The following is a 27,603-nucleotide window of genomic DNA, read 5'->3' as shown; positions in this document are numbered from 1 at the left end:
GCTAAAGTATTTTCCAGACTCCCCCACATTAAGATGATCCTATCATTATTAATAGGCTGCCATGATTGCATCTCGAGAGAAAATGAGTTACGGTCAATGATGGAAATGTCTGAGCTGTCCAAAAGATCACTCCCCTCTCTGTGATGCGAAGACCCACCAGTCTGCTGCTAGCTAGCCCACAGTCAAGACAGCACCGCTTCTCACTGCTCACCACTCACAGAATCAGGCTCATTACAGTTCAGCCAGGGCCGGCCCTAGATATAAGCGACATAAGCAAGCGCTTAAGGCCCCACGACCGCTAGGGGACCCCAATCCACATTTTTTAAATAAAATATAAATCATTTTAGGAACTCAACTAAAAGTTCCTGTTAAGAGTTAGAATAGTAGAAAACACAAGGTGCAATTTCAGAATTTGGTTGTGCATCAGCAGTTTTTCTCTTGTAATATCAGGTTGGATAAAAGCAGAAGACTAATCTCCATCTTGCATGGACTAATAAAGTATATCTTATCATAATCATGGTCGAATTGCCGACAGGGCACACAGGGCACATGCCCAGGGTGCCTCAATTTATTTTGTTAGTCACTCTCACTCAGATATCATATTAACATGGTATAAGTCATGGCAAAATGCATAGAATTGCAGGAAATTAGCCTCAAAATAAAACAAAATCTACCCTATTTCAAAATGTGTAGAATTTCAGGAAATTTGTTGTAAAACCAACCATATTTTGCTTAGGACCCCCAAAAGGCTAGAGCTGGCCCTGCATCCACCACAAATACACCAGGCTGCTCTGTTATTCTTGTGCCTTTAGTGAAACATTTCAGTGCAGAATGCTTTAATGTCTGCATGATGGTTCAATCAAGACTTTCGAGGATAATTGAATTAGAAAATTGGTCGGGGCTAGCCGGTGGTTTTCAAAGGGAGCCAGGATTAATCATACATCATTCACTGCCCTCAACCATAAGCAACCATAAGGACCCTGTGAATCACCTTTAATGGAAGATTACACTCAAAGTGAATGATTTAAAGGGTTCCAGGCAACGCAAAATGTTCTAACTCATTAAGAGAAAATGACTTTTAGGTAGGAAAAGTCTTGGACAAACAGAGAATCAGGGCTTTGAGGAAAGTTTGCATGGTAGGCTGACACAGCAACTTTTAAACACTTTTTATCTCCATGAAATATTTAGTAAGGCATGTTATCTTTCTTGGATATGACTAGCTGCTGTAAATAAAGGAAGATGAAAGAAGTTGTGAAATAGCTTACATCAACATAAATGTGGTTATTTTAGGAGATTATTTTTCTTTCATGTCTTCATGTAAATTAAATATTTGAACAAACTCACAATCCTGAGAAGTCTTCTGCACTAATACCCACTGATGCTCTGGCAACGCATCCTGCATCTTGTCAAGTCCACAGCAACACCGCCCATATGGAGAAGAGGTGGGACACTGACTGACACTTGACTGTCGACAACTAATCACAATCCCATTCTGTCAAATCCCCCATTTATTATTTCCATAACCCCAAAAAATAACTTCAGACAGAATAGAAATGAGGAATCAAAAGGAAACGTAGAAGAATATCAAGGACCGTTTCAAATACAGCACTTTTCAACTGTTCTTTATTAAATTGACATTTCTTGATACCAGCTAACTCTGAGAGGGTCTTTGTAGCTTTTAGGATTCAATATTAGAGATGGAAGCAGAGATATTCCATATTGAAAAGTCCAAATGAAATACTACAGAGAAAAAATACCTACAATCGTTTTAAGTCCGTTTGTTTATTCAAATAGCAAACTTAGCTTGATCCGACAGTTAATTTAAGCTATTATTTTGCAGCAACCTTTAAAAAAATACAGCCAGCTCTACCATACTGCAGCAGCCATTTTACATAAATGAAAAACTAACATGTACATTCTACATAGAAACTACAGAAAGTTGAAATAACATAACATTCCTCTTAAGTCAGTCTTAACTTCGCCAGGTCTTTCTACTTATTCACACTGGATCACATACCTTCCACTCCCATTAAGCCTGAGAAATAATCATTACTAATACTGGCCTTATACTAATGAAGTATAATTTCATTAGGATTTAATAAATGCAAATCTAAAGCATACGTGCCTTGCAATACTATTGTGGCAATTTCAACTAAAGGTATGTTCATTTTTATATTTATCTTAATCTTCTTTGAATACCCCCTTGGTTCAATATGAACTTAACCTTTTCCTTTGTTCTCAGTCATTGCAGCTGAAGATAGGGCGCCCTCTGTCAGTCACTCAAATCATTACCGTAAAAAAAGGTAGGCCATACATAACGTTCTATACTGTACTTTAAGTGCATATAGGACAGAGATACATATATATATATAAAATGCAAGACAGAAATATTAACATTAATAGTCTGTATTTACTAATTGCCTGCAATCATTTAGCCACTAAAAACACTCAATATTAATATATAAAACATGATAATGTAGAGTTTAACATTTATAAATATGTTTACCATTTATCAATACTGACCTTATAGGTTTTGCTGTATATATGATGGAGAATCTACATATATAGGTAGAATCTCCAAATATTTCTGAAACAAAAAACAAATACCAGAAACGCAGTTTATAAAGGCATAATAAGTATAAAGATGTATGTCAGATTATAGCTATACAATAATATTTGACACAAATATCAGGCCAAATTAAAAGCAGATAACCTTTATAATGAAGAAGTACAATTCTCAAAATGTAAATATGTACATACAATCCCTTCATAAAAACTCAGCTTCCTCTCTTGGATGGAAACGTCCAGTGCAATATCATGTCATACTGTCCTTCAAAATAGCCAGTGATAGGCTCTGCCCCACTGCCTACAACTAGAAGTTATGCTTCCTCCAGTTCAGAGAGTGCCTCCTCTTCCTCTTTCTGTGGCACTGCTCTCTCTTCTCTGGCCAGGGGAAGCCTCCCTCAGCTGCTCTGTACACCTCGTCATACTCATCGCTGTCGGAGTCCTCGGCTGCAGGGAAGGCCCTGTCTGGGAACACCTCCCTGAGTCTGGAGCTGAAAAACGTCTCCAGGCTGCGACCTGCCTGGGCCACCTCTGAGTCCGGCTGGAGGACAGACAGAGAAACCAGAAATTTAACACAGCTCATCTCAGGTTTTACTACTGTGACCTGGATCAGTACTTACATTTGCATTGTGAGACATTTAATAATGTAAATGATACAATGAAATATGCATTTGCAATGTAGCACTGAAAGAGTGGTCAATATATACAGTTTAACCTCTATCACTAAAATATTATTATTAATCTATATCACTTACATAATTGAACTTTGCACAGTTCCTGAACATGAGGGAGACATCAGCCACAAAGTCCTCAGGTGAATAGTAGTGGTGAGTGCTCCTCTTGCTGAGTTTGGCCCTGATCACAGACAGATCCATGGGCCTTTTGATTATCTGGTAGTAGTGGCGAGCCTAGGTTTCAAAACAGGTTTTATTAAACCAGATCACTGTGTTTTTGCGGAGTATTGTGAATACTAACATGCTGATTAAGAATGAGATTGGGATCACTTACCAGTGGACTGACCGGCTCATGGAAGGGAACACTTAGCATGTTGCTGCAGATCAACAGAGTCAACCTCTCACATTTCTACAGAGGGGGGACAACATTGATTTCTTACGATAAATAACATTTACTGTAACTAGTAGGTGTGAAACCCCACTTACAGAAGACATTGAGCCCTCCTTGACACTACTGACTGGTCATTACCAGTAATATTTTGAGTCCAGTGTCAGTTGATTCAAATTTTCGATAATGAAGAATAATTCTTACTCTCTGGTCACAAGCAGAGAGCCCATGAGGCAATGGCTTTCCTGAACATTCTGCAGCCAGCCTCTGGTTCTCACAGTCATACTCCACCTCTGGCTGCTGGATATCTCTGCAGAAGGTACACACCCAGTCACCCCTGAAGTGGGAGAGGACACAGAGGCAGACATTGGTTAACCTTAACCACAGAGCAGTAGTGTAGACAAGACTGATGGATGAGAGAAGTGAAGTGTCCCAAATGGCCCCCTATTCTCTGTATAGTGCATTACTTTTGACCAGAGCCCTATGAGCCCTATGAGCCCTGGTCAAAAGTAATGCATTATTTAGGGAATCAGATGCCATTTGGGACCCAGTCTATGACTTATGGCGATTAGATGACTTACGTGGGGAAGCTGAGGAGAGCGGGCACATGGCAAGACAGGTGGAAGACTTTGGGACAGCGGTCACAGCACAGAAGGTCTCCTCCGATCAGACACACGGCACAGAAGTCTTCACTCTCCATCTCCATGGTCTCTGCCCCAGGCAGGGCCTGCTCGGCTCCTTCACAATGCCTCTGTGGACCAGGGTCTGCAGGCAGAGCCCTCTGGGCTGGAGGGGACTCTACTCCTGGGTCAGGACTTAGAGAGGCTGGGTCAGGACTGATAGAGGCTGGGTCAGGGACTGAGTCTGGCTCCGATTCCAGATCTGGTCCAGATTCTGCAGACCCTTGTGATTCAGGGGGTTGTGCACAGTCTGATTCCAGGTCTGAATCTAATCCCGGACGTGTTTCAGATGGAAAACGGGGGTCTGAGCCAGAATCAGGTTGGAGGTCTGATTCCATATCAGCCTCTGATTCCGCATCAGCATCCAGGTCTTCACCATTCTCTGATTCTAAACCATTCTCTGATTCTTCACTACCTTCTGATTCCACTCTAGGTTCTGATTCTACACTAGGTTCTGATTCTACACTAGGTTCTGATTCTACACTAGGTTCTGATTCCACACTAGGTTCTGATTCTGTAGCAGCCTCACCAGGAGATTCCTCATCAGCAACTGATTCCAGATCAGCCTCCGATGCAGACTCAGCTGGTGGATCAGACTCTTGCTGGGGGTCTGATTCTGGTTGTGGGTCCGAGTCCAGTTCAGGGTCAGAAACAGTTTCTGAGATTGACCTGGGATCTGAGTCAGAGTCAAGGTCAGGTGCAGAGAAAGGTTTAGGTGGGGGTGATACAAGATCAGTGGCGGGTACTTGCAGTGTGAGCTCTTTGTGAGGACTGTGTCTTCCATGCTCAGGCCAATCATTGATTACTGGAGGTGGGAGAGCTTGATTGATAGTGTGTCTCTCTGAGTATTGTTTATCCAGAGACGGGCTGACCGTTGCAACCTTGGCTTCTTTTGATATTCCCTGTAGACAAAGTAGAGAGTTTGACATTTAGAACATGCCAGTAGTATTATACCCTGATCTGAAACACACTGCAATTTAGTTCAGACCTAGCCTGGGCTAATTGCTGCTGCTTATAAGAACCAGCTGATGGACAAAACTAGTTCAGACAAAATGTTTATTGTGGTTTGAAATTAGTATAATCTGACATCATAGACTTTCTGGAAGAGAAGAGAGTTCACAGTGTTTTAGTGGAGCCTACCTCAGTCATCTTGTCCTTCCATCCCCTCTGTGGAACAGGTCCGGTCCTTTCTGTTGCAGTGTCTGGCAGAGGGTCACTCTGTCGCCGCCCCTGTGGTGGGATCCGAGACACCAGGATCTTCAGCCTTTCCAAACACACCACAGGAACCTTGGAACTGGAACTCCCAGGTTCCTTCGGAACCTCTCTGTCACTGATGTATGAAGAGGGAAGTGGTGAAGCAACATAACTTTTGCTTTTCCCTTTTTTACTATTTTTTTAAAGATTAGTGTGATGTTTAAATAGAAGGTACCTGTTGGCTGGAGTCTTTCTTGGTATTCTGCATTTTCCTTTCACGTCATGCCCAGTCTCATCATATGCATAGACATAATCTGGTAAACAGGAGAAATAATAATCATTTGATGAATCCATTTAACTGATGTGAAAGCAGAATTTGGATATTAGTGATGATGATACTGTATACATCTCTCAGTGGTCATGTGTTCATATGAGAGCATATTGTTACTACATAATCAGAACATATTTATCTACAGTTATATATATATATATAGAGAGAGAGAGAGAGAGAGAGAGAGAGAGAGAGAGAGAGAGAGAGAGAGAGAGAGAGAGAGAGAGAGAGAGAGAGAGAGAGAGAGAGAGAGAGAGAGAGAGAGAGAGAGAGAGAGAGAGAGAGAGAGAGAGAGAGGGAGAGATGTGTGTTGTTTATTATTGCCATGGTGTACAATATTGCCAGCTAGATCTGAATTGCAGTGTACAGTGTATACATAAATAAATACATCATCTGAGAAATGTATATTGTATTATAATAAATAAATGATAAATGTGTAATATTTGGAAGTAAGTGGCTCAGTACCAGGCTCTGTCTTGTAGATGGTCAAAGGCGACAGGCATAGGCTGGGCTGTCCTCTGGAGGGAGGAGTGGCCAAGGATCTCTCCAAGGAGGCCACAGATCGTATCACTCCATCAGAAGACAGCCTCCTCCGCCGGAGATCCAGAAAACCATGCTGAGGGAGGGAATCAGTCATAATCAACATCAACTACTATATCAAGCACAGACACCAACCATATTTTACATCCAAAGTCTGTAAGAATAAGGAGAAGGGACACCTTAGTGTTAGCTTTAGGAATGTGTTTAGTAAGATAAACCAGATACCGTTACAAAACATTATGAGTATTGTACAACATCATGCTACAAAGTCAACTGCAGAGACAAAAACAAGAAAAGGCTTTGCCGCCAAAAACCTGGAATCTGATTGACCCAAAAAGTTAATTTTGTTGGAATGCAATTAAAAGAATACATCTGTCATCAGATAAATGTACCTTTAAACAGCAACACTAGCAACTTTGTCCAATTTGTTTGCAAAAAAAAGCAAATGGACTCATTGCTGCATCAGTTCTGTTTTTTGGTAATGTCTTTTACCCTCTGCAAAGAATTTACATTGCCATGTGTGTAACAAGAACAAGGTTTTAAGTCTGAGAGCCAAACCTTTCTACCACATTTATGTTTCCCTTTAAAATCAAATCCAAAACTGCTGAGACTGCGCCTTAAAATAACTGACATATTGTAATAGATACAGTATTTGGAATATTGTTTTCTTCTACAATGTTATTTTCTTTGTATAGAATTACATGAATTATAGGATCTCTATGGCAGCAGGTCTCTGTTTATTAATAGGTTACCTGGTGTGCCATGCGTCCCCGTTCCACGGCTGCTGTTGCTAGGCTGTGGGTGGCCCCCAGGGGCCTGTCTGTGGAGGGGCTGCTGGAGGGGCCTGCCAGTTCTGGTGGGATGCTCTGGGATCGACTCTTCCTCCCACACAGTGAGCTGGGCCTGCTGCTCTGAGCATCAACACTGAACCCATGGGTCGTCACAGACATCTCCAGTGAAGTGGATCTCTGTCAGGACACAGAAACACGAAGGCAGACTGCCTCAACACACTCTACTGTTGCTGACTGAGCATCATACAACACAGGTGCATCTATTCATGTCATAGCAACAGAGAGACAGTGCGGTGGTGGGAGGTGTGTGGCGGAACAACCTTCAGTATCACATGCACGCACGAAGGCCGCCACTCAGAATCCATTCTGTGAGCCCTGCCTGTCTGATTAAAAACAACGCAATCGCTACAAAGCCCATTCATTTCAGCGAGAGACGGCCCACACAACTGCTCACAACACCGTTATTCTACTGATAATGAAGGGCTTAGTTACAACACCAATTATCGTATGTAAATCCACCATCAGAAGTGCGTTAGCTAGGCTCCTTTGAATAAGCGGCATTAGCACATCACAGATTAGACTCCCTGTCTCTCCTCCATTGGTCTTCTCCTCTCATCATCATTTCACTAATGTGAGTTTTCCAAAAAGCCCCCAGCAACTGTGTCCCTGTGCTAATGCAGCCATACGCCTGACAAAGCTCGAGCACTAGCCTGTCTCAGCACCCCTCTTCTTCCTCTCGCCCCTCCTCTTCCTCTCACCTCTCCTTCCTTCCCTCCCTTTTTTTCTCTGTCTTATTTCTCACAGTGCGCCACACACCATGGAGATTTAGACCAGCTGACACAGAGCATGTGCTCATAATTACCACTCGGTTAAAACAGTTACCTGATCCGCGCCCCGAGGAGAGGTGTGAAGGAGTCTAAATGTTGAGAAAAAAGCTATAATCCTCTTCTAGAGGAAGAGGGAGTGAGACAGAAGACAGGGATGTATCTGAGAGAAGTGTACCCAGAGCTGAAATCAACCTGCCAGCTCCACCAATTCCCCAAGTGTCTCATTATTACCAGGTTAAGTACGTATGTGGCTGCGCCCAAGCGCTTTTTCTTCTCACTTTCACTCACTGTGTCTTGGCAAGGCGGAAATCATGTGCCTCTGTTGTTGTAATCATGCAGGAGGAACATTTTTGATCGGTGATCATTCGGTTGCTCAATCCCTGGTACCAAGGATACTAATAATAAACAGTAGAATCTTTTTTTAGCTTTACTGCAATGCTGCACTTAAGTTTTTTTTAATATATTTCAGCATAGCTGGTGCTTTGATTGTGTTAGTGTGCCTCTTTCTTAAGCATAGTCCCTTCTTCAAATGGAAGCCAGTCAGGTTTCTGTAGCACCATCTGTTTTCAGGGCAGCTGTCAACCACTGTGACTGATAATTTGGCGTAAACAAAGTTATTGCCAGAATTCTTTCAATATCCGCTGTAAGTAGATATTGACACAGGAAATACTGCTGTCAGCCTGGGTTTAAGACTTGCAATCATGCGAAGCTCCCTGCGGTACAATGTGCTTTGAGCTTCAGTTATAACACCATGAAACCAATTTACTGTATCCAGCCTTCCCTCAACCCATTGGCTTTTGATTCTGCCACAATGCACAACCGAAGTGAAACAATGGCTGTACCTTGCTCTATTCTCCTCAGGACAGGTGTGTGACCTGTGGTTTGTGTGTGCGTGTATGTGTGCATGGCCAGAAGCGAGGCAGGGCTGAGGCATGTGTGTTACTGTGAGTCTGAGAGGTGTTTGTGAGCAAGACCGTGTGTTTTGACACCTTTGAGCTCAGAGTGTGTGGTGAGGTCTATAAGGCCATAGAGAATGAGGAGGGACAAGTGTGACCACTGGGGAGTCAACAGAGTGAAAGAGAAATAAGGCTGTGGGACCTATACAACTCTCAGGTCAACAGACAACAATGGGGGAACTCCAACGTAGGCCAAAAGTGCACTATCGCTGAGCAAACATGGACAGCTTTACTAAGTTGATATGGTTTAAGCATCTCTGATGTGAAGAAACAATGTTCATCATAGTGTGCTTTGGTCAACTCACCCTGCCATCTCTGCAGTCTCTGGATGGATGTGTAGTCCTGGCCTCCTGCTGCTCTTCCTCCTGCTGCTCCACTGTCAGTCCGGCCACTAGGGGAGCCAGGAGCTGCTGCTGCTGCTGCTCCTGCTGGATCCCGTCTGTCAGCACCTCTCTGTCCACCCCTGTCTGTACATGTGTCTTCTCCCTGCTCCCCTCCTGGATCTGCTCTGTCAACACCTCTCTGTCCACAGCTGGCTGCCCAGGAGTCTGCTCTCTCTCTCTGCTGGCCTGCTGGCCCTGGCCTTCCCTGGCCCCATCTGTGGCTGGCTGTGCATGAGTTTCGGGAAGCGGCTGAATCTGAGGCTGGTAGAGTGCTGTGGCTGGGGGCTGGAGTCCAAGACCTCTACTGTTAGAGCTAGAGCTGAGCAGGCCTGGGTCAGCAGCCGGGAGATGCTCTTGCTGTTGGGGACGCTGCATGGAGGAGGGCACCACAGCTGGTGGACCTGGAGGATTGTCAGGGCCCCAGCACCTCAGCACCTGACTCTGGTGCAGGGCCAGGGAGGGAGAGCTGAGGGTGGACTGGGCACACCTGGCGGAGTAGGGGTTGGGTTCCCGCTGGGTCTTGTCCAGCTGCACAGCTGGCTGTGGGGGTATGCAGTGGAGGCAGCACATCTGGGGCTGACAGCAGGCCTGGAAGGCACAGCTCTGCTCCCGCCCTCCATGGCACACAGATGGCAGGGACAAGCAGGTGATAGGCTGGGGCCTCAGGATGCTGGGGAAGGCCACGCCCTCAGAGTAGGAGCGATTTCCCCCCTCGGCAGTGAGCTGACCTAGAACAACAGAGATACTTGTAGTTTAGGAATAAGGCCAGGTCTCCAGTAGGACGGCATTAAATGCAACACTTTAAATAATTACATACAACCAGTTTACAACCAGTCACTGCAGCCAAGCTACTGCAGCCAAGTCATTTAAGCCTTAGTTTACCCAAAGTTGAGATCTGCTTAGTCCAGTAGCTGGCATCCCAGTTGAACTTAATCTTCACAGGGAGCCAGGCGTCTGAGTGTAGTGGGGGTTCAAGCAGGCGCTGCATCTGGAGAGAAATCTAAAGGAGGACAGGCGTAATGTAAAAGCCCAAATTACCTTTTTTCCATAATCAACTCCAAAAATGTTTTCTTTCTCTGTTTTTAAATGAGACTAGAAAATGGCCTTGCATTTTACAAGCGGCAAAAAAATGGCCTTGTGTTTGACCTGCAAGCCCACCCTTCTGTCCCTTCAGACCTACCAGCTCCCTGCTGAAGAGCAGTGGGTTCTTGAGGTGGTGGGCCGTTGCCCAGCTGATGAAGTTCTGCACGTGGTCCAGCTGGCTGCACATCTCTATCGCCCCCTGCAGCTGGTCCTCCAGACGCCGCTGGAAGTCCTCCGAGATCTTCTACACACACACACACACACACACACACACACACACACACACACACACACACACACACACACACACACAGAGAGGCAGACAGAAACATGCTCACGTGTAATTGCTGGCACAGAGAGAGTGAATTACAGATGGAAAGAGAGGGGCTAATCAATGGCTTGTTTTTCGCCGGATTTCATTCCTAAGATCCCTGCTTTTTTGACAGATCATTATTGCCTCTCCATTGCGAGCGGTCAGAACTGATTAGATAATGTTGGGAGCGCTCCTGATTGGGAACATGTACATTCATGGTCAGCTAGAGACGAGATGAATGCCCCTGGAAACATTGAGACTGAGGGGAGAGAGAGAGAGTCATTACCTCCAGTTGCTCTATTAATAGGTTGGCCCGTTTGTTCAGCTCATTCATCATAATCATCTTTGCCATTTTAATCTGGTTCTCAGCCTTCCTCTGCGTGACCTTTACACCGTGCAGCCTGAGAGGAACACAGGGAAAATGACATTCTGATTACTGACAGAGAAACCAAAACAGTTGATGGATTGTGGTGTATACGTGCTTTATTGCACTTGGATGCTTTACAAATGTTAGATGGGTATTTCATTCAGAGTTGGAGAGTGTATTGTATATGATCTTTGAGAGGTCATCAACATTGCTCTGGTAAATTTGAGCCAGGTATCTGAGACCACCAGCTGTTGGCTTTACACTTGCTTTATGAGATCAGTGTATACTCTTGATCATTCTACACATCTGTCTGTAATGTATTGTACAAGCGGCGCTTACCTGTCCTCTATCTGTTTGGCTGTGCTCTCCACTGCAGACCTCCTCTCCTCCACCTGAGCCATCAGGCTCTCAAACTGCCACTGTTGGTCCTGCAGGGCCTTTCCAATGTGCACCAGCCTGAGGACAAACAGATATCACAGTGGGTCAAATAATACAATAGAAACACCACTTAACCTCACCGCTTTACACCCTTTCATTTAAAGCATCTCCTTGAGGGCTAGTTACTGTATGACGTTAGGGACTTTTGGGACCACTAATGCACTGCAAAATCATAGGCAACAGGGCAATGTATCATATGGACTGAATTAGAATTAGGTAGGTTGAAGATATGCACCAGACACAATGCAGGAGGTTTTTAACCTGCTGTTAGCCCCTCACTGTAATGCCCTTGTGCCGTGTCTAAGGACTGACCTGTGGTTCTTGTGGGCGGACAGGTGACAGCTGCTGCAGCACATGAGGTCACAGGACTCGCAGAAGAGCTCCAAGGGCTCCTGTCTGTGAGAGTGGCACATGAGGAGGGGGCGGCCACACGAGCCAGGGCCTGCCGGGCAGAGAGGGGGAGGGGGGAGAGAAGCATAGCATTACCACAGAGAAGGACTAAACAAGCAATTCACACGTACAGCTAAAGGTATTGGGAGGAATTGGTGCTGTAAATTTATTTGCTAAATGCACAAAGATATATCATGCAAACAAATGTTCAAAGAGACATCATGTAAACAAAAGCAGCCTACTAAAGGGCAACTGCATAACATTCATATCTGGCAGCACACAATTTATGTACCGGTACATCAACGTTTTATTCTATTTTTAAATCAATCTACAAGACAAACTACTATTTCTCTGAATGTTTCCTGTTTAGTTTTGAGTTTTGTTTCATTTAGTTTCAAACGTTATCTGCAATCTCATTCTACTCTATTTTAGAGTTGGAAAATACATTGAATCTGATTTTGGCCTCAAGTTAACAGTCATTCAGTATCATCATCATTCCAAAACTATTTTAGGTTGGGGAAATATGGCATCCTTTAAATCTAGTAAATATTTCTGGGCTTAAAGAATGGGTAAACAGATGGAAAATAGGGCAGAGAGAGAAGGTCTTTGATCGGAGAAATTAAAGACCAGTGCCAATCTAGATTAATAACTTAGTTCGGTTGGCTTTTGAAGAATCAAACAAAACCTTCACTCCGCAGGATGTAGACAGTAACAAATGCTGCTAGAGAACAAATTACTTTCATGTGTGCATGCATAAACGGCCATGTTTTAAAAATAAATGCAGCATTAGTCATTTCATTTGCAATGTAATGAGAGTTCCTACTCTATGCAAATGATCTGTATAAATAGCTGGAAATGTGATTCTTATGCAGCATATATGAGACTTCCTGCCCAAAGTTATTACTTCCTCACACTAAGGTTGTATCCCAAATAGCACCTGTTCCCTATAGGGCTCTGGCCAAAAGTAGTGCACTATGTAAGAATAGGGTATCATTTGGGACGTAGTCCAAGCAATCACCATGTGGCATTAGTTTATTTACTTCAAAACTGGACCAAAATTGACTGAAGCCTTTAATTGACTTTTGAGACCAGTAACAACAAATTGTTATATCCTGATGCTGGTGTTTATTTTCCCTCTTGGGTAATGATTGTGTCATGAAACTGTGTGCAGTGCACTCGGAGCAGGCCTAAGCATTGTTATGAGGGGTTGACTCAGAAGACTGGGAGATTTTCAGATGGCTATCCACTGTACACATTAAAGTTGGTCCTATGTCTACACTCTGGGGGGATGCAGAAGGTTTTCCCACAGTCACAGACACACACGCAGGCACAAACGCACACACACACAAACACACACACCAGAAGGGGCAGGAAACCACAGGGTCACAATGAGTAAACACAGCCCCCAACAATACACAGTACTGCTGCTACACACACACACACACACACACACACACACACAGCTAAGCATGGCCCTAGTTAGTACAGTCAACTAAACACTGACTCAACAGAACAGTACAGCGCTCAACACAACCCTATAACATAACGATCACATCACAGTTCATATGCAAACTGCTGCACACAGGCCCACAGAGCCTGACTAAAGTCTCAGCTGAACATAGCTATCTGCTGAACGCAACCCTACTGCACTCTGCTGGACACACCACTCCAATGAGCAGTGCCTTTTGCACAATGCTCTCCACAAGGCCTATTGCGCACTGCATAGCACAGCCCCAGTGCTAAGAGCTGAGTGACCACATCCTGCCTGCAGAGCTACGCTTTCTCACCCGCAACACTTCAAACTGATGTTCTCACCAAAACACAAAAACAAAACACCAACACACTAAGACAGCAACACTTAGAGGTGGCAACAGAGGTGAGATGTGATCACAGAGTTACAGTATGACTTCGCCTTTTAGCATCCAAGAGTACAGCCCTAGAAACGTACTTCTCAGCATCCACAAATAATATCACACTGTTGCTACAAAAATAGTATCCTTCTCAGAGTGTTCGCTCTCTGAATGTGGGCCACATGATAAAAGGAATTGTGGAGGAACCATTACTGTACCACCAACCATTACAGGCTACATGCATAATTCATCACAATCATTCCTACTGAGACATGATTAACAAACAAACATGGGAAAAAGTTGAAACAAAGAAACAGAAAAACAGGTCTGATGACGACCCCGGGGAAACGAAGCCCATCTCCACCCAACCGGCCAGAGACACACGGATGTGGAGACTGGAGAGGCAGTGAGGGATGGGGGAACCTGTCTGGGAGAGAGAGATGCTTGCCTGGTTCGGGTGGAGGCAGGGAGCTGGGGGACATCTGGTCCCTCTGGTGCAGGTCGGCACATTGGGTAGTGGGCTTCGGGTGTTTGTGCAGGTCTGAGCACTGAGGGGTGGCTCTCTGGTGCTGGTGCATGTCTGTACACTGGTAGCACAGCCACTTGTTGCAGAATGTACACAGGCTCTGGGCTAGCCTGGGCTCTGGGCACTCTGCGCAACGCTGCCACACACAAGAGAAGACCTGTCATGTATTGACACACACCAAGCACGCACGCACACAAGCACACACACAAAACAGCAAGGTCGTCTGATATAAAGATGGGGTGACATATGTCAGAAGTATTTGTGTTACCTCCCTCTGTACTTTGGGCTAAATCACACTCCTCAGAGCGGTTACTTGTGTCGATGCTCACACATTCTGAGCTATTCCCAGAGAATGTCAGATGCATTCGATCAAGTTCCTCAAAATGAAGCCATGTTGAGAGTCACAGACACAAGCTGCTCAACCAGCTGATTCATTTCCCTTTTAATGCAGCTTAAAGACAACTAGTAGCACAGAATGAAGTGCACTTTCAAATCAAATGTACTGAAATCACATATCAAAATACAGCTGCAAAAATATAACAAAACAGGTCATACTGAAGTCGTGCCAATTGCACAGGATTATCCTTTCTTCTTTTAGAACATGTTGTGTATCTTTTCATCCTCGTCATATTACAGTTAACAGTTAACATTATCCCCTCAGAGTTATTTGGAAAAATATTTATATTCACTTTGTTAGAAATACACTGAAGCACATCAAAGACTTGAGAGAGTCTGAATACCCTCGGGCTAAGACAGAAAATAATAAGTCCACGCATATACATTCATTCTATTTCTGCAATTGCCTCTACACACAGAGGCACAAACAATAGTAGAATAGAAAATCTGCTTGTGGGGAAAAAAGAGAGTTGAGGTAATCTGTGTCAGCCGTGTCATAGGAATGTTAATAGAACGTTGAAAGAACGCCTTACCTTCTCCATGTCAGCACTGGGGTAATGTGTCCTCTAGTGAACGGTAGAGCTGGTACCCAGCAGAGCTGCTCTCGCTGTGGGAGGGAGAGGACAGCACAGCCTGACGCTCACACACAGCACAGCAGCACTCACACTGACGCTTTTACCTGCGGCAGGAAGCAACGTGCACCAAGAGGTGGCCCCAGAGAATACGGCTTACATGACAGCCTGCGTGCTGAGCTCTCCTCTCCTCGCCTGGTTCATCTGTGTGTAGGACTCCTCACAGAACAGAAGGAGAGGAGTGTCAAATTCAAATCCATCCTCTCTAACACATAAAAAAACATAATCCTTTTTCTTAAATAAGCCTGTGCATAATAATTGGGAATTAGGGAGATACGATAATTATTTTTTTTCTAGGGCGAAATATCCCCGGAAGCCCTTCCCAAAATGGAAGGAGAGGCCGAATGACCTACAATGTTGGAGGGAATTGTAAGCACTGCAAACGGGAGTGGAGCAGGCTGGGATGGGATGGGCTGTGGTGAGCTGGGCTGTGGTGGGCTGGGTTGTGGTGGGCTGCTGGTGACCTCCTTCTACATCCCTGTATCAGCACAAGGAGGGGACAGGTCCCTCTGGAGCCACACATGCTCACGTAGCACACCATAACCGGGTCAGGCTCTGATGAGCACCAGATGGGAGTAGGAAACACTCCTGCTATTCTCTCTAAAACGATGAAATCAATTAAGATCTTTATCACGGTATTGCAGAAGAGAAGGAATGGCACACTGCAAGGAAACAAAACTAACTTTGTGGCTAGAAAGACAATCCATATACAGTACTAGAGAGGAGGATCATGTGTTAACTGTCTTAAAATGCATCAGCAATAAGTGACACTAATAGAAGGGGGATATGACTCCTCCCGTTGCTGTAATGCTGAAAGAGTTGTGGCAAAGAGTAGTAAGACACCCTCACTATGCGAAATCAAGATCAAAACACCATCATTGCTGCTGCTCTAGGTCTGCCTAACACCAACCCCTGCAGCCTGACCTACAAATCTGACAACTTTCTCATCCTCTGGTGCTTCACAGGGGAGCTAAAAACCATCCCATTCCCCATTGTGTGCTCAAAGACCCACTTTAAAACACAATTAGTCAAACCTAGCGGACCCCGCCTCTTGTTCACTCAGCTCTCCTGCTTTTTAAACCCCCCTCCTCCCCTTTCATACTCCCCATTTTGCTTTTAAACCAGAAAGGTGTTAGCACTATACCTCTCTGTGAGGGACAGCTCTCCCGCCCTGCTAAGTGAGGTTGGTACTGGATAAAAGGCAGCCTGAAAGCATGACATCTCTAGAGATGTCACAATAATAGAAACTTCACTGGTGATGTCTCCCCTGAAAGCACACCTATGTAACATCCATTAACACTGAGGTGATGGGATCCAAGTGAAAAACCACTCCAATGTCACTTCCCTGATCAGACAATTATCTACATAGTGACTGTAAATATTCATTACTTCTCTGGCCAAACTCCTCAACCACTCCCTGTACTGTGCACTGTAATGGAAAACTGTAAATTATAAGGTCATTTTGGGTATTATCAATACTCTGAAACGTTTTACTGCAGCATACTGTAAATTATGGTGCATTGTGGGAAAATGTTGTGGGCGGGGAAAGAACTGCTGTATTTCTAATGGTACTGTATTTGCACCCCACAATACAGTACCATATCTTTGGCGCACCAAAAACCTTTTGACCGCTAGTGGGTGAATGGTATTGTTGTTTCTGGCTCATTAACATACACTATATATACAAAAGTATGTGGACTCCCCTTCAAATGAGTGGATTTGGCTATTTCAGCGACACCCTTTGCTGTGAGGTGTATAAAATCGAGCACACGCCATGCAATCTCCATAGACAAACATTGGCAGTAGAAGGGCCTTACTGAAGAGCTCAGTACGTGACTTTAAACGTGGCACTGTCATAGGATGCCACCTTTCGAACAAGTCAGTTCGTCAAATTTCTGCCCTGCTAGAGCTGCCCCGGTCAACTGAAAGGGCTGTTTTTGTGACTTGGAAAGGTCAAGGAGCAACAATGGCACAGCCGCGAAGTGGTAGGCCACATAAGCTCACAGAACGAGAAAGCTGATGCTGATGCGCGCAGCCCATAAAAATCATCTGTCCTCGTTTGCAACACTCACTACCGAGTTACAAACTGCCTCTGGAAGCAATGTAAGCATAATAACTGTTTGTAGGGAGCTTCATGAAATGGGTTTCCATGGACGAGCAGCCGCACACAAGCCTAAGATCACCATGCGCAATGCCAGCTGGAGTGGGGTAAAGCTCGACGCCATTGGACTCTGGAGCAGTGGAAACGCATTCTCTGAAGTGATGAATCACGCTTCACAATCTGGCGGTCCGGGTTTGGCGGATGCCAGGAGAACGCTACCTGCCTGAATGCATAGTGCCAAATGTAAAGTTTGGTGGAGGAGGAATAATGGTCTGGGGCTGTTTTTCATGGTTCGGGCTAGGCCCCTAATTTCCAGTGAAAGGAAATCTTAACGCTACAGCATACAATGACGTTCTAGACGATTCTTTGCTTCCAACTTTGTGGCAACAGTTTGGGAAGGCCCTTTCTTGTTTATTAAGCATGACAATGCCCCTGTGCACAAAGTGAGGACCATACAGAAATGGTTTGTCTCGATCGGTGTGGAAAAACTTGACTGGCTGACCTCAACCCCATCGAACACCTTTGGGATGAATTGGAACGTCGAATGTGAGCCAGGCCTAATCACCCAACATCAGTGCTCGACCTCACTAATGCTCTTGTGGCTGAATGGAAGCAAGACCCCACAGTAATGTTCCAACATCTAGTGTAAAGCCTTCCCAGAAGAGTGGAGGCAGTTATAGCAGAAAAGGGGGGACCAACTCCATATTTATGCCCATGATTTTGGAATGAGATGTTCGACGAGCAGGTGTCCATATACTTTTGGTCATGTAGTGTATATATCAATGGAGGCTGATGAGGGGAGGACGGCTCATAATGATGGCTGGAATGGAGTGAATGTAATAGCATCAAACACATGGAAAACATATGTTTGATGTATTTGATACCATTCCACTTAATCCATGAGCCTGTCCTCCCCAATTAAGGCGCCACCAACCTACTGTGGTATATATACAGTTGAAGTCGGAAGTTTACATACACTTAGGTTGGAGTCATTAAAACTCGTTTTTTAACCACTCCACAAATTTCTTGTGAACAAACTATAGTTTTGGCAAGTCGGTTAGGACATCTACTTTGTGCATGACACAAGTACTTTTTCCAACAATTGTTTACAGACAGAGTATTTCACTTATAATTCACTGTATCACAATTCCAGTGGGTCAGAAGTTTACATACACTAAGTTGACTGTGCCTTTAAACAGCTTGGAAAATTCCAGAAAATGATGTAATGGCTTTAGAAGCTTCTGATAGGCTAATTGACATCATTTGAGTCAATTGGAGGTGTACCTGTGGATGTATTTCAAGGCCTACCTTCAAACTCAGTGCCTCTTTGCTTGACATCATGGGAAAATCAAAGGAAATCAGACAAGACCTCAGAAAAAAACATTGTAGACCTCCACAAGTCTGGCTCATCCTTGGAAGCAATTTCCAAAAGTCTGAAGGTACCACCTTCATCTGTACAAACAATAGTACGCAAGTATAAACACCATGGGACCACGCAGCCGTCATACCGCTCAGGAAGGAGACGCTTTCTGTCTCCCAGAGATGAACGTACTTTGGTGCGAAAAGTGCAAATCAATCCCAGAACAACAGCAAAGGACCTTGTGAAGATGCTGTAGGAAACAGGTACAAAAGTATCTATATCCACAGTAAAACGAGTCCTATATCGACATAACCTGAAAGGCTGCTCAGCAAGGAAGAAGCCACTGCTCCAAAACTGCCATAAAAAAGCCAAACTAGAGTTTGCAACTGCACATGGGGACAAAGTTCGCACTTTTTGGAGAAGTGTCCTCTGGTCTGATGAAACAAAAATAGAACTGTTTGGCCATAATAACCATCATTATGTTTGGAGGAAAAAGGGGGAGGCTTGCAAGCCGAAGAACACAATCCCAACCGTGAAGCACGGGGTGGCAGCATCATGTTGTAGGAGTGCTTTGCTGCAGGAAGGACTGGTGCACTTCACAAAATAGATGGCATCATGAGGCAGGAAAATGATGTGGATATATTGAAGCAACATCTCAAGACATCAGTCAGGAAGTTAAAGCTTGGTCGCAAATGGGTCTTCCAAATGGACAATGACCCCAAGCATACTTCCAAAGTTGTGGCAAAATGGCTTAAGGACAACAAAGTCAAGGTATTGGAGTGGCCATCACAAAGCCCTGACCTCAATCCTATAGAAAATGTGTGGGCAGAACTGAAAAAGCATGTGCGAGCAAGGAGGCCTACAAACCTGACTCAGTTACACCAGCTCTGTCAGGAGGAATGGGCCACAATTCACCCAATTTATTGTGGGAAGCTTGTGGAAGGCTACCCGAAACGTTTGACCCAAGTTAAACAATTTAAAGGCAATGCTACCAAATACTAATTGAGTGTATGTAAACTTTTGACTCACTGGGAATGTAATGAAAGAAATAAAGGCTGAAATAAATAATTCTCTCTACTATTATTGTAACGGGCGTCATAAGGATTAGACCAAGGTGCAGCGGGAATGTGTATACTCGTCTTCTTTATTAACTCAAAAGAAGGAAAAACAAACAAATCACGTATACAAAACAAAGAACGACACTAAACAGTCCTGTCAGGTGCACAGACACAAAACAGGAAACAACTATCCACAAATCCCATTACAAAACACCCCTATACGTAGGACCTTCAATCAGAGGCAACGAGGAACAGCTGCCTCCAATTGAAGGTCAATCCAATGAACTAAACATAGAAATAGATAGACTAGACTGAACATAGAAATACACTAACATAGAACATAGACCAAAAAACCCCGGAACACTCTAAACAAACACCCCTCTTACATAAGCACATAGACCAACAAACCCCGAGACACTCTAAACAAACATCCCCTCCTACATAAGCACATAGACCAACAAACCGAGACACTCTAAACAAACACCCCCTGCCACGTCCTGACCAAACTACAATAACAAAATACCCCTTTACTGATCAGGACGTGACAATTATTCTGGCATTTCACATTCTTAAAATAAAGTGGTGATCCTAACTGACCTAAGACAGAGACTTTTTACTAGGATTAAATGTCAGGAATTGTGAAAAACTGAGTTTAAATGTATTTGGCTAAGGTGTATGTAAATTTCCGACTTCAACTGTAACTGTAGACAAATACCTTCTCATTATGTAGTAACAATAGGCTTTCATATGAACTCTGAGAGATGAATACTGTATCATCATCACTGATATCAAAATTATGCATTCACATCAGTTAAATGGATTCATCAAATTATTATTGTTCGCCCTCTGTCCTCATACTTTTGGTGATGTAGTAGTAGTATTTTGAGGCATGCCTTGTCATAGGCTATATTGGTTGCACAAATGAGTGAGAAGGCTGTACTAATTTAACTCCTTATAGTGCCCCATCAATTTGTATAGTGGACAGATTGGAGTGGCAGCAAGTCCAAAACCTTAAATGGTTGAGCATTTTGCCATGTCCTTTTGGTCTGTTTGGCCCTGTAGTCGCTGCCAGTTTGGAAGCCTTTGTTAAGGCCTCTAGAAGTGCAAGTGATATAAAACGCAAAATATTCATGAATATACTGTAATGTGTAAACACTTTACCTAGCAGCCAACCTGTTTGCAATCTCTTGTAATTACTGTATAATACTGTGAAATACAAACACCTCCCTCAATTCATTTCATTCACCCATTCATTCATTATTTTTCGATTACTGTAGCATTTTCTTTTTTACCGAATTATTTTTATAGTACATTTTACGGTATTGTACTGGGTGTCATTACACATTACTTGCTTTGATACGGTATATTACAGTATAATACTGTAATATGAAATACAGAACCTTACTTGCCACCGAGCTGCCTGTACGCTACTGTCAAATTCACAGCAACCCATTTAAAGTGTATTTAAGTCCATAACTCATTACATAGCCTACAGGAGAAAAATGTGTTCAATACTCTTCCTTGGAATCTGCCTTGTGGTACAGATGTATCCGTATTGAATTAATGATAATAGCATATAAAAAAATCATAAAAGATATGCATAATTTAAATCATTTGAGCACTCTCATCACTGAAGGTACTCTTGCGGTCCTCTGTTCAAAATCAGGCATAGTGAATCCATGTACACAGTGATACAGTGCCTTCAGAAAGAATTCATACCCCTTGACTTATTCCACATTTTGTTGTGTTACAGTCTAAATTCAAAATGGATTTAATAGATTTTTTTCTCTCATCCATCTACACACAATACCCCATAATGACAAAGTGAAAACATGTTTTTAGATTTTTTTTGCAAATGTATTGAAAATGAAATACATAAATATCTAATTAACATAAGTATTCACACCCCTGGGTCAATACTTTGTAGAAGCACATTTAGCAGTGATTACAGCTGTGAGGCTTTCTGGGTAAGTCTCTAAGAATTTTCCACAACTGGATTGGGCAATATTTTCCCATTACTCTTTTTAAAATTCTTTAAGCTCTGTCAAATTGGTTGTTGATCATTGCTAGACAACCATTTTCAAGTGTTGCCAAAGACTTTCAAGTAGATTTCAGTCAAAACTGTAACTTGGCCACTCAAGAACATTCACTGTCTTATTGGTAAGCAACTCCAGTGTAGCCTTGTGTTTTGGGTTATTATCCTGCTGAAAGGTGAATTAATCTCCCAGTGTCTGGTGTAAAGCAGACTAAACCAGGTTTTCCTCTAGGATTTTGCCTTTTGGTCTATTTCTTTTGAATCCCCATTCATTAACAATTACAAGCATACCCGTAACGCGATGCAGCCACCACTATGCTTGAAATATGGACAGTGGTACTCAGTAATGTGTTGTATTGGATTTGCCCCAAACATAACATTTTGTAGTTACTCCACAATACTAATCTAAATTACAGAGTGAAAAGAAGGAAGCCTTTACAGAATAATAATATTCAAAAACATGCATCCTGTTTGCAACAAGGCACTAAAGTAATACTGCAAAACATTTGGGAATGCAATTAACTTTATGTCCTGAATCAATGTTGTTGATCCATCCTCAGTTTTCTCTTATCGTAGCCATTAAACTCTGTAATTGTTTTAAAGTCACCATTGACTTCATGGTGAAATCCCTGAGCGGTTTTCTTCCTCTCCAGCAACTGAGTTAGGAAGGACGCCTGTATTATTGTAGTGTCTAGGTGTGTTGATAGACCATCCAACGTGTATTAATAACTTCACCATGCTCAAAGGGATATTTAATGTCTGTTTAGTTTTAATACCCATCTACCAATAGGTGCCCTTCTTTGCGAGGCATTGAAAAACCTTCCTGGTCTTTGTGGTTGAATCTGTGTTTGAAATTCACTGCTCGACTGAAGGACCTTACAGATTATTGTATGTGTGGGGGTACAGAGATGAGGTAGTCATTAAGAAATCATGCAACTTATTATGTGACTTAATAAACACATTTTAATAGGTTTGCCATAACAAAGGGGTTGAATACTTATTGACTCAATACATTTAATCTTTTCATTTTTTATTAATTTGTAAAAATGTCTAAAACCATAATTCCACTTTCACATTATAGGGTATTATGTGTAGGCTACTGACAAAAAAAATCTAAATGTAATCAATTTTCAATTCAGGCTGTAACACAAAACAATTAGGAAAAAGTGAAGGAGTGTAAACACTTTCTGAAGGCACTGTATGTATCTGCATGTGTTTAGGCTACTTCTCTTTACATTATGACCCCTAATCCTGATGCACCATCCAAGTATTGGGTCTTTTCTATTGAGTGATGATGAGTGTTGAGGGGGCTCTCTGAGAGCTGCTTTGTGTTTCCTGTGAGAAGGAATGTGAGCACCACTCCCTGGCTGTCTGTCAATAACAGCTTTATAGCAGTGCAACACCTCCCTGTGTTTCACTAACACCTCCCTGGAATTATTATTATTTTTGTTTTATTTAACCTTTATTTAACTAGGCAAGTCAGTTAAGAACAAATTCTTATTTACAATGACGGCCTACTTGTAACGTCCCCCTCGTCCAAACTCTTCCCTAACCCGGACAACGCTTGGACAATTGTGCGCCGCCCTATGGGACACCCAATCACGGCCGGTTGTAATACAGCCCGGGATCGAACGCGGGTCTGTTGTGATGCCTCTTGCACTGCGATGCAGTACCTTAGACCGCTGTGCCACTCGGGTGGCCCTGTATGCTCGGGGGACTACACACTTCTCAGCTTGTTCATGTTTCTACTGGCAATAAGAGCTATAATATGTGGATATGCAGGTATGAATTGCAGGGCATTTCTCTTTTTATGAAATTGCATAATTATCTTTTAAACCTCCCAATATGGAATCAATGTGTGGGGAAATGATTGTATTATTGCCCTATTTTATACAGACCGGCCACACTGACACTTAACAGAGGTCAATGTCACTCACTGATAACCTGTCATTGTCATCATGTATATCAATTGTATATTGAGCCTGATCAATGAATGCAAACGTGGTTGCTGTTGTTTCAACCATTTTCTGTAATATCAAGTTATTAAAATTAAAACAAGTTATGATACATGGCTGGGCTATCATTCCAGTAGGCTATGTGCAAATATCTGATTTTCATCATGATAGACAAGGAGCAGGTGAATCAATGACTTTAAAATTAGACAGATAGATTGTGTAACATAATCTAGTCTAATTATACTGACGCATTCCCTGTTGTAATCAAAATATAATGGTAACCTAACTGGTATCGATTTGTTGTTTATATGACATTCCCGAAATCTTGGCTCACATACAGTATCAGAGGATGCGCATCATTTGAGCTACTCAATAGTCAACAGAGCCGCACCTAAATCCATTCGATTATTTACGCATGTATTGCTGTCCAAAAGATCATGCATTACAATATCGTTTTTAAGATACAAAACACAATAGTTGCTCATAACATACCTCAAACGCAATAACTTTCGCTTTAGCAGTGCGTCCGCAAGGTTCAGGGTCAGACAATATAAACTACCGTTATGTGATGACAATTGCTTTCAGTGTCAGTGCGCACGTAGTGTACTAGGACGGGCTACATTATTATTATGACCATGTTTACGAATCTGAAATGGACTGTAGGCTACTGGTATCTTCACTGCGATACAGAATATACTCACCTAGGCCTACCCTACGATAGTGAAGGGCTGTCACAAGTCAAGTATGACCAAAGCTTGACTTTTTACCTTATCCTGATCATCACAGTATAAGGCAGGCTATCCCCTCTCCATCCATTGGATGTCGCTCTTTTGTCCAGCTCAAATATTTTGGAGTTACAAAGTCTCGTGTTTGATCGTGAGACTTACATGCGTTTATTTCTTCGGGGAAAACGGTACTTCCCATCTGAAATCTCACATCACCCCACCACCACCACCACACACATCCCCCCCACCCACCCACACACAAACACATTTGATCTTCGATGAATCTTATTGTCATAATGCATTTTTGTACAAATATCTTCCCAAACACATACATTTCACATTCATTTTATGACGGTAACATTATGACTAGCCTATTTCTCCTATCTATTCAAGCTTAAAATATGCTGTCGATATGTTTAATGTTCCACCGTAAAAGCCAGTTGTGCCTGGTAACTCAGTGCAAGCATAATACCATGACAGGCCAGTATCACGATAGGACAGTACAGGTAAGCTATTGTTTTAATCATATTTAACTTACCCAACCCGTTATTCATCCTAGCCCACCAAAAATACCGAAACTAGAAGGCATCGGGCACGTCAGCCACTGGCATGGGCGTATGGTGAAGGATACCCTAATTTTGGTCTAATGTATAACTGCATCCCAATCGTTTTTTCTGGTATTTTTCAGCTGACCGTCTTTGCTCTGCCATCCCACAGCTCAACACAGAACATCTGACAGATGATATGCACCATCACAGATCCAATGGTGATACAATACCTTTTAATGCAGAAGCCAATGAATGTATGTGTAAACTTGCCCCGTCTTGTCTGCCTGTTTGTGTATCACACTGTAACTCGGATTGATTTTAATAACCACTGGTTTAGATAGTGTACAGTGCATTCGGAAAGTATTCAGACCCCTTGACTTTTTCCACATTTTGTTACATTACAGTCTTATTCTAAAATGAATTAAATTGTTTTTTTCCCTGATCAATATTCACACAATACCACATAATGACAAAGCAAAACAGTTTTGGGAAATTTTTGCAAATGTATTAAAGATAAAATTAAAGTATTCAGACCCTTTACTCAGTACATTGTTGAAGCACCTTTGGCAGCGATTACAGCCTCCTTGGGTTTGACCCTACAAAAATACAGTTGTGCTCTGTTAGGTTGGATGGGCTGCACAGCTATTTTCACGTCTCTCCAGAAATGTTCAATCAGGTTTAAGTTCAGGCTCTGGCTGGGCCACTCAAGGATATTCAGAAACTTGTCCCGAAGCCACTCCTGCATTGTCTTGGCTGTGTGCGTAGGGTCATTGTCCTGTTGGAAGGTGAACCTTCGCCCCATTCTGAGGTTCTGAGCGCTCTGGAGCAGGTTTTCATGAAGGATATCTCTGTACTTTGCTTCGTTCTTCTTTGCGTTGATCCTGACTAGTCTCCCAGTCCCTGCCGCTGAAAAACATCCCCACAGCATGATGCTGCCACCACCATGCTTCACAGTAGGGATGGTGCCAGGTTTCCTCCAGACGTGACGCTTGGCATTCAGGCCAAAGAGTTCAGTCTTGGTTTCATCAGACCAAAGAATCTTGTTTCTCATGGTCTGAGAGTGCTTTAGGTGCCTTTTGGCAATCTCCAAGCGGGCTGTCATGTGCCTTTTACTGAGGAGTGGCTTCCATCTGGCCACTCTACCGTAAAGGCCTGATTGGTGGAGTGCTGCAGAGATGGTTGTCCTTCTGGAAGGTTCTACCATCTACACAGAGGAACTCTAGAGCTCTGTCAGAGTGAACATCGGGTTCTTGATCACCTCTCTGACCCAGGCCCTTCTACCCCGATTGCTCAGTTTGGCTGGGCGGCCAGCTAAGAATAATGGAGGCCACTGTGTTCTTGTGAACCTTCAAAGCTGCAGAAATGTTTTGGTACCCTTCCCCAGATCTGTGCCTCGACACAATCCTGTCTTGGAGCTCTACGAACAATTCCTTCGACCTCATGGCTTAGTTTTTGCTTACATAGACAGGTGTGTGCCTTTCCAAATCATGTCCAATCAATTGAATTTACCACAAGTGGACTCCAATCAAGTTGTAGAAACATCTCAAAGATGATCAATGGAAACAAGATGCACCTGAGGCTCAATTTCAAGTCTCATAGCAAAGGGTCTGAATACTTATGCAAATAAGGCATTTTTGTTTTTTATTTTTAATAGATTTTCAAAAATGTCTAAAACCTTTTTGTTGCTTTGTCATTATGAGGTATTGTGTGTAGATTGATGAGGGAAAAAAATATTTGATACATTTTAGAAGGCTTTAACGTAAGAAATTGTGGAAAAAGTCAAGGGGACTGAATACTTTCTGAATGCACTGTATACCGAACCTGTTAGTCCTGAGACTATTGTCTCATTCTGACACCCTCCGTTCCTCGGTCGTCTTCGTCGGATAGAGCTAGAAGATAAACATGGTCTTGTTCCAGCTACCCAAATACACACTCAGTGACAGTTTCATCTCTGTACACATGTTCTGGGCTAGTATTGACTGTAATATAATATTACTCTCATTATAAATATGACCCAGCAATGCATTTATAGGCACCCGAAATTGACAAGTTACACACATTATTCAATTCCAGATTATTGTTCCATTCATTGCCAAAATGTATAAAATCACTAGACGTCATGTCTGACAACTCAATGACAAGTCCCCCCAGCACTCAACTGTGTAGTTGGTGGGGTGGAATCCCAAAAGGCACACATAGCTACCACATGCTGCCAATAACCTAATTATGTTCTCAAACATCACTCCAGTGGCTGTCACTGCCATGCTTTTATCAGCTCTGCTGACTTGGAAGCTTACTGTCATCTTGCAGCACTCAAATCTGTTTTGAGTGTTTGACTTCTTTAAAATGTGTGATCCAACCTCCGTCTGTACAGAGCCACCTGGGTTCCACCTAAAGAGGAACAATGACCTTGTTCACCGACCTCGCTTCCTGTAAGTGCTGATGAAGTTCTGTTTCTTCAGAACAGTAACACATAAAAAAGTTCAAAGAATCCAAT

General features: G+C 43.1%; 1 protein-coding gene and 1 long non-coding RNA gene across 6 annotated transcripts; one reads left to right on the top strand and one right to left on the bottom strand.

Moving 5' to 3' along the window:
- Positions 1-1,606: 1,606 nt before the first annotated feature.
- On the bottom strand, positions 1,607-25,312 carry LOC115167075 (tripartite motif-containing protein 66-like). 5 transcript variants are annotated; one of them, XM_029721140.1, is made up of 19 exons: positions 25,097-25,312; positions 15,372-15,480; positions 15,226-15,299; positions 14,219-14,432; positions 11,843-11,972; positions 11,432-11,548; positions 11,012-11,126; positions 10,510-10,656; positions 10,212-10,329; positions 9,252-10,057; positions 7,125-7,340; positions 6,298-6,448; positions 5,737-5,815; positions 5,448-5,637; positions 4,209-5,209; positions 3,832-3,964; positions 3,574-3,648; positions 3,321-3,473; positions 1,610-3,106 (listed from the first exon to the last, which is right to left on the bottom strand). In XM_029721140.1, exons 3-19 carry the CDS (start codon positions 15,232-15,234, stop codon positions 2,873-2,875), a joined length of 3,888 nt encoding a protein of 1,295 aa, XP_029577000.1. In that variant the 5' UTR covers positions 15,235-15,299; positions 15,372-15,480; positions 25,097-25,312; the 3' UTR covers positions 1,610-2,872. The 5 variants fall into 5 exon arrangements, with proteins under 5 accessions (XP_029576999.1, XP_029576998.1, XP_029577000.1 ...); XM_029721139.1 differs by lacking the exon at positions 25,097-25,312 and adding an exon at positions 24,326-24,526 and having other exon boundaries at positions 1,607-3,106; positions 15,226-15,483; XM_029721137.1 differs by having other exon boundaries at positions 15,226-15,483.
- LOC115167078 (uncharacterized) lies at positions 24,926-27,602 on the top strand. The gene is made up of 3 exons (XR_003870433.1): positions 24,926-25,064; positions 25,247-25,324; positions 27,481-27,602. It is a non-coding gene; the product is annotated as an uncharacterized LOC115167078 (long non-coding RNA).
- Position 27,603: the final 1 nt, after the last annotated feature.

This window comes from Salmo trutta, chromosome 29, assembly GCF_901001165.1.
Source record: "Salmo trutta chromosome 29, fSalTru1.1, whole genome shotgun sequence".
Classification (NCBI taxonomy): domain Eukaryota; kingdom Metazoa; phylum Chordata; class Actinopteri; order Salmoniformes; family Salmonidae; genus Salmo; species Salmo trutta.
The sequence above is the reverse complement of the archived record's forward strand: the minus strand, read 5'-3'. Positions and strand labels throughout refer to the sequence as shown.

Coding starts and splice junctions, on each gene's coding strand:
- LOC115167075 (XM_029721137.1), bottom strand. Junction 11,973..14,218: donor CCTGCCTCCACCCGAACCAG/GCAAGCATCTCT, acceptor TCTGCCCGGCAG/GCCCTGGCTCGTGTGGCCGC. Junction 3,474..3,573: donor ATGAGCCGGTCAGTCCACTG/GTAAGTGATCCC, acceptor TTTGAAACCTAG/GCTCGCCACTACTACCAGAT.